This window comes from Ptychodera flava, chromosome 4 (genome assembly GCF_041260155.1).
Source record: "Ptychodera flava strain L36383 chromosome 4, AS_Pfla_20210202, whole genome shotgun sequence".
NCBI classification, from domain to species: domain Eukaryota; kingdom Metazoa; phylum Hemichordata; class Enteropneusta; family Ptychoderidae; genus Ptychodera; species Ptychodera flava.
This window is the reverse complement of record NC_091931.1, coordinates 27,562,063-27,569,592: the sequence shown is the minus strand read 5'-3', so window position 1 is coordinate 27,569,592 and position 7,530 is coordinate 27,562,063. Positions and strand designations below refer to the sequence as shown.

The window sequence follows — 7,530 nt, the reverse complement described above, 5'->3', positions numbered from 1 at the left end:
CGCTGAACTCGGAAGCACCCCTAAGCTGGGCAACACATGTAATCAACTGAAACGAAAGCTATGGATACAGAAAGACGCTATGGCGTTATGCATGCTGCTTGGCAGTTTTAACGCGGGGACAATGTTGAGGGAACGTTGAGTTACATCGACCGGTTGTCAAATTCTGTGTGTGTGTCTCTGTTAAAATCGTAAAAACTACCTACTCAAGAAGTGTCGGTTAACATTTTTTTGAATCAAGTGACCCTCATAGTCAGTAGTATGTTTAAAAACCATGATCCCTTTTGCAGTTTCCAATTTCAAATGACACCGCAATCCCCACCCCCGGGTGTCCCCGGTCATAGTAACAGATTGCCGAACGTCCCCGGGCCCCCGGTAGGTCGGCGGTTTGCAGCCATAGTGCAGTAAATGAAAGCTCCCTCACTGCAGAGAACATGTCAGGTCACAGTGCAATATACAAAGAGTTAGGGGTGCTGGCACATTTAAGTTATGCTGCAACAAGCGATCAGCCTTCACTCCACTAGCACTCGACGGCTCGTTCACACCCTCATGTGCTGGGGACGTTTGCAACCTACCGGATGTCGTTCACTTTGATCTACGTACTTGGTAGGTTTCATATCGGGACGGCATACTTTCAGAAATCTTACATGCATGTGAGTTGCGATTATTATCTTCACTTGAATATTTTAAATGTCCTTGCACTTTAATACGAGCGTTACATGTAAATCACAAGGAAGCTGGAAATCCCCGTTTTTCGTATATATAATGCACAGTCGCCTGTAGTAGTGAATCGATGCACGACGCCCTCTGTTTGATATGCGCCAGAAGCATACCGCGCGGCCGTCGTGTATCAATTCACAAGCGACTGTGATATAATGTATGACTGCGTTGATTGCTGTTGTGTAGTTTGCAGGAAGAATCATAGAAAGTGGCTGTCTATCGATATGATACTGACCGACCAGCGGGAGATAAAACGCTTGTAAACTGCAGAGGATAAAAAATCGGAAGTTTCGGGTTCAACCCTTCGTCAGCACTAAAAACACATTGGAGTGACGCGGAAATACAAGAAGAGTATAGGACACCAACGAATCAAATAACGGAAGATCGAACGCGTTGAAGTTAACATTCATTGCAACTGATGTTAGTCTAGAATGCACGAGTGCTCCCCGATGTATTCATTTTTTTTACAATTTATATGCGCTCGACACATTTCCTCAGATCAAAAAGACTTTAAGCACCTGTTACACACTAGTATATGCAAAGTACTTTGCTCATTGCACTGGGTTATCCTTACTCTGTATATTTGACAAAGCTAAGCAGCGCGTTAAACCATTAGCAGAAGAAAGGCATTTTATTTAACGGAGTGTCCATTTCCACGCGCGTGGCAGTTGAATCGGCCACATAACGGGAAAGCTCCATTGACTAAGGAATACTCCACTTCCCTACTTAGTTATCAGAGCCTAGAGGATTAATTTCGCAGACCTGCCTCTCCTACAATGGCACCAGCTTGATCGGATAAACGTAACAATGGAACATTAACACCTTTGGGGATTAAAAGTCTTCTGTTTGTCACCCGAGTTGGTCAGACAAGGATCCGGGTTTCAGGTACCATGCAAGTTAATGCAGTCTTTCCCTAATGACGTGCGTGAAGGGACTGTGCCTCGGCACTTAATTATTAATGGAAACCATCCCTTCCCGGTGCGAACGCATTCCTTTGGTGTTAACTTATCAACTTACCACGTGTCCTTTAAACCACAGTATTCGTAAAATCATTTTCGAGGAGTTTTCTATTTTAAGTAAGTCTTCCAATACCCGTCATATTTTTTTCTGAACCCCACCTCCCACCCATCGTGGCATTTCGACTTGACTCCAATATCAAAGACCGGCTCGTTCATTCCATTATAACTAAATCGACACCGCACAACCGGCATATTATCATGTGGTTGTCGAATTTGCAGCACCTGTCCTAACATTTTTACTATAAAACTAAGGTTTCCGACGAGCTGACACGCACGTCGGCCAATACGTTGTTTACTGTACTAAATGTACACGCTGCAGCATGCTATTATATTGTCGAACATCTTTGCACCAATACTGTGACCGACAGATAAACTTTCATATTACCCGGTGGTCAAGAAACATTTCTGCACACCACCCCACACCACCACCACCACGGCCGGTCTGGTGTGATATATACCAGTTGCTGCAATCATTTCCACGAACGACTCTACCCGTCACAAACTCGAACAGGCCACAATTGTTAGACTAGACACTCTAGCACCAGCTGCAATGAATGCTCAATTCAACGCTTTCGATCTTTCAAGTAGTTGATTGGTTGTTTTTTTTAACTCTTGTATTTGCATGTTACTCCAACGTGTTTTAGTGCTGACGAAGGGTTGAACCCGAAACGTCCGTGTTATTATCCTTTGCATTTTTAAAAGTGTTTTATTTCCCGCTGGTCGGTCAGTATTTTCTTGAATGATATGGCTCAAATCCTGTGGAGCGATACATGCTCTTCAGACTAGTGCCTTCTATATCTGTACAACCCTAAAGTATAAGATACATCAGCGCCTTGAAATTCGTAGCAAACACCAGCAAACTAAGACTATATCACACTGCCTCTAAGCTTTACTGTGAATCAGCTTTAACGATACAATACCGTATTGTGGTCAAACGTGCACGGATTATCTCCTAGTTCCTTTTTGTCGTCGTCATTGTGTTGTGTTTTGTTTATTTCTGTACATTTTCGTGAGGAGAGAAATGCTCGAAGTCGCTTTCATCTTCCCTGTAAATTCCCACACTATGTTGAGGGTAAGAAGAGAAGCCGAACAGTCGGTGACAGGCTCTCGCAAATACGATGTGAATTTCGAAGAATTCAAACCGAAAGTGAATGAACGAACTTAATTCTACGAAAAAGATAGATGGTGTCATCTGTTTTACAACATTTGTGATCAAAGAACTTTTAAATCGGCTACAGGCGATACATGAGAGATTATTCGTTTGCAAGCAAAATGCGTTCATCGCTGTATCCTACTTTGTTAAACATGCACAGGACTAAAACGAAAGTTTCAGCGATGGGACGTGAACAAGCATCCGAATATGTTAATATGAATTACGATGTGCAGTTTAATGACAAAGAATAGGTACAGTCGGACATGAGAGGAATTGCTCAGGAATTTCGTAAATGGTCCAAATTATGCTTATATCAGTGCCCGACGTATGCGTGTGTTTTGTATATGTGTGCATGTGTGTGTTGTAAATGAGTGACTTCCATTTCTCACTTAGTGTAGACTAGCATTCACTGGTCACAATGATATTATATAGAGAAGAGAACGCATCAATCCTTCACGGTCTGATTTTGACTTTTAAGACTTTTACCTCCTCCCTCATTGTGGAGGGGTGGTAAACACCACAGCTATAGACCAACAGGTAGGATTGACCCTGCCCTTCGTATGATTGACATCTTTACGTTCAATCTGTATCAGCTTGTGGCTTGGTAAGATATTATGAAACAACATGTATATTAAGTATATTGTTGGAAAGTGGCAAGTGTTCTTACATCATCCTAAAATTTACATATGACTGTCTTTCTTTTTTCCAAGTGGCTTCCCGGAGAAGATTAAATTCGACTCACTGTTTACTCGGCTTGAACGACCTAGTGTAGAAGAAACCATGTCTTCAAGTGAAGGTAGGGACAATTGCTCTGAAAAATATAAAACTTATAAAGATTGATTTCTTCACGCATAATTAGGCCCTATTTTGGCAACATGAATTTTTTGTAAGTTGTTTTTTCCATATCGTTTCAACATGTGTTTTCTTTCACTCTGTCCGCGACGTCCGGTGTTATGTTAATTCTAATTCGTGTTTCCTATAGTTTAAAAGCACACAATCAGACAATGTGGACTTATAAAAAGTCCATTTATTTTCTCTTCGTTCTTCTTGTGATTTGTTTTTCTTTCAATTTTCACAGGCGTGAATTATTTGTAACCTTGTGATCAAATACCCTGAATAATTTTACAGCTTGAATTGAAAAAATCGAGTAAATGTTCCTTGTTATCTTATGCTTTGATCAGTTTGTAATTTCAACATTCTTTCCCTTGCATTCGATAATGTATAAATTGTTCAGTGGCATTCGCGATATTGTGTAATGGTCTCTTAGGGGATTTGTGATTAAATGAATAAAATGAACCAATTTTGTGTCACTTGGAAAGTTGGAATATATTGAGATTCACTATTCTGCAAACAGAAGAAGTAAATAGCATCGTTGTGGGTACAACTATCAGCGTCATAAAAGACAATATTCCGTACATCTTCTATGCAAGTTGTATTTTCACCAGCCTCACTCAATCTAGTGCATTTGAATTTCCAAATTACACAATTAAACAATTGTGTTGGCTTCTTTCCAAAATAGCGACGTTTTCAAGCCTCACAGATTCTCTCACTCACGCATGCAAAGACCGAGAACAGGAAAGTCCGATAATTAGAACGTAAAATGACCTAGGTGACTAGGGAAAAATACTAACTAACAACAATACCATGTTTGGTTGTTTTTGTGTTTGATGTCAGTGTGCGGAACCTGTTGTTCTCCAGGCGTGTGGCCTCTGACCTATGTATAACGATTGCAATCATAAAGGAGAACAAAAGACAGAAATACCTCACAATATTTTTAACACCTTAGTTACTCCCGATCCCGGACCTTTGCCAGCCGGGGTTTAAATTCAAGACACTGAGATCAAAGTGTTGTGAATACATATCGGTTGTTATTGGTATTTTCGAGGTTTCCAGACAGAACGTATTCATTCAGTGGATATAAACTCCAGATTTGTTTGTCTTAAGGACAACTTGTTTATCTGGACAGAAAAACCCATGTGATATAACATTAGTAACAGCTTAAGGAAATCGGGCCTACACATCGAAACATTAACATATGTCAGTAATGTTTATATTAAAAGAACTTCATGAACATCCGTGACAAGGTGAATTCATATTAGTGAATTAAACAGAAGAAACTGTCACTTACAAAATTTCTGAAACTTGAAGTGATGCAAACTCCCAAATTTAGTAATTTCACTCATTTCTATGGGACGTACATATGTACTGGTTAAACAGTACATATGTACTAAAGGAAAATTGGACACTCTGTAAGAATAAGGTAAATATCTGAAATTCATGGGCCCATAAAAGGTTGTAAAAAGTCCAAATAGCTAACTGAAAACCCTCGTTCAAATATATTTTAATCGAAATCACATGTTATGTATCAATGTGAATACTTGAATGAAAATGTAAAACAGACATTACTCTGAAGTATAAATAAGGGCTGGCAAAGACTATCCGTGGGCTCGGCAGATAATGTTAAGCTGACTTAGGTCAGGTAACACCAAGTTTTAATTTAAATCAGAGCACGAAAGGGTTTTAAGACTACCTGTACAAGAAACTATCAGACGGCGCATGTGTTATTTGACCTCAAGCCAAAACGATGTCTAAAGTTCACAAACTAAGTAGATAAATTACATTTAGGGTTTACCCAAATACTGCTTGTCAGAACCAACCCAAAGTTTATGGTACTATAAATCCCTAGCTAGATTAAACAAGAATGACTATTAAAGCCTTTTTTTGTTTGTCTTGCGTTCTTCATTTTTGGACACTTTTTTGGAGCCAAAGCCCTGCGGGACTTGGCCCCTATTGTATTTACTCTTGATCACTTCAACTTCCTCTTCTTCTTCTTCCGTAAATTCTTTGTAAAGTTAGATCTCCAAAACCGTTGTGCGCAGCCTTTTCAAACTTGTTGGGCGTATTAGGCATACTGAGTATTGGCGCATCTGAGCCTTCATATTTTGATTGGTCGCATGACCTGGCTGTTAACTGTTAATTCCACCGAATTTGCATAAAAATTGAAAAATCGAAAATTAGTAAAGAAACTTTTCAGATCATACTACCAAGATGCTACATATCAAATTTCAAGGTTATTGACCATGCCGTTTTTGAGAAGTATTATTTTTCTGAATTTAAATAACCTTTGACCTCTATACCTGTGCACCCTCTCTCGCGCTCTCTCCTTCTGGTGTTCTAACTACTATATTTTAAAGACACAAATTGAAAACACCTTTCCTATTGCATAAGACTTCACCATTGCACACATCAATTCCTCAAACTTTTCTACACAAAAGAGGTTACAACCTCCTCTGACATTTTCCCCGTCAGCCTCTCCCGTGTTCTCTCCCCTGTACCTTCAAATTCTGCCCTGTCAGATATCTTAGTGAAAACCCTGTCATGATACCCGTTCAAAGTAAACAATACTGTATGGTTGGATACTGGTTAAAGCGTGAGCTTTTATATCTACATTTTGTTGAGACTTTGAATTAATTTCATTTTGTTGTTTTCATCTTTTACAATCGCCATAAGATAACCTATGATAATCCAGCAGGGTTCTCAAGGATATGAAAAGTTTTACTATTGCTGTATTTTTGTAAATTTTACAAGAACTTGTCTTGACATTTATTACGTTTCGAAATGGGGTAGGGTCAGTCGAAATTTCTGTGTTAGAGAGGGGGTTGCTCAAATTCATCAAGGTTGGCAGGGGGGATTAATCGAAATTTCAGAGTTTCCGATTTAATTCCTCCACAGCCAGGCCGTAAATAATGACGGCTCCGTAAGTCACTTAATAACTATCGTTTCTATGAAACAATGGACGATAATTTAGTAAGGTACAAATTATCCATCAGATTTGAAGTTACAGCATATATTGTACCTATAGTCTAGTGGAGACATCACAATCAAAAAAGGTAGAGTACATCCCAATTCTTTAGTTCATGATGATCGGTTCAGTACTTAGCTAAGTTGTTACAATTTTTGTAACCTTGACCCTCTACAGGCAATAATGTTCATGAAACATTGGCATATACATACTCACTGTCGTACATCGCACACAAACTTTATCGAACATTGCTGAACATGTTTCTTTTGATAATTGATCAAGGGATACAGATATTTCTCTGTGTACACTGTAAAAATAGTGGACGCTAGACGCGTCTTTACGCGTTCAAAATGTACATGTCGGTGTTCAAATTTGAACGGCTAGTGTTCATATTGTTAACACTAGTGTTCATATTATTAACAACGGTGTTCTAAACCTGAACACGTAGTGTTAACAATCGTCTCCTTCGAGTGTTCAAAAACTCAGCATCACAGAAATTTTACAATACTTTGAAACAATCAACAATCTTTTGTGTTTTTTACTTTACAATGGCTATATTAAATTTACTGCTGCCTTGTTGTCCGGCAAACGTACACGGATTTTGGTGTAACGAATTTCTCACTGAGTGAAAAATATTTCCGGTCTACAATTGTTGAAAGCATTTTTTTTCTGAAAGAGGAAGCATACAAAATAATTTTACACGTTTATTACGGGTTAAATTTTAACATCGGCGTGCAAGAGGCGTTCTACTTCATCTAAACACTTGGTGTTCAAGTTTGATGCCTTTTTCTATCCCATGATGAATCAAAACGGAAGTTGCGACATTTTTCTTGTAAGCG

General features: G+C 39.1%; 1 protein-coding gene across 1 annotated transcript in view; it reads left to right on the top strand.

Annotated features, from left to right (window-relative positions):
- Window positions 1–521: 521 nt before the first annotated feature.
- The window catches only part of LOC139132198 (sacsin-like), a 25,137-nt gene continuing 18,128 nt past the window's right edge, over window positions 522–7,530 (top strand). Inside the window, exons 1-2 of the mRNA XM_070698587.1 lie at window positions 522–650; window positions 3,600–3,685. Coding sequence (XP_070554688.1) covers window positions 3,670–3,685 — 16 coding nt within the window. The 5' untranslated portion in view covers window positions 522–650; window positions 3,600–3,669. The remainder of the gene's footprint in view (window positions 651–3,599; window positions 3,686–7,530) is intronic.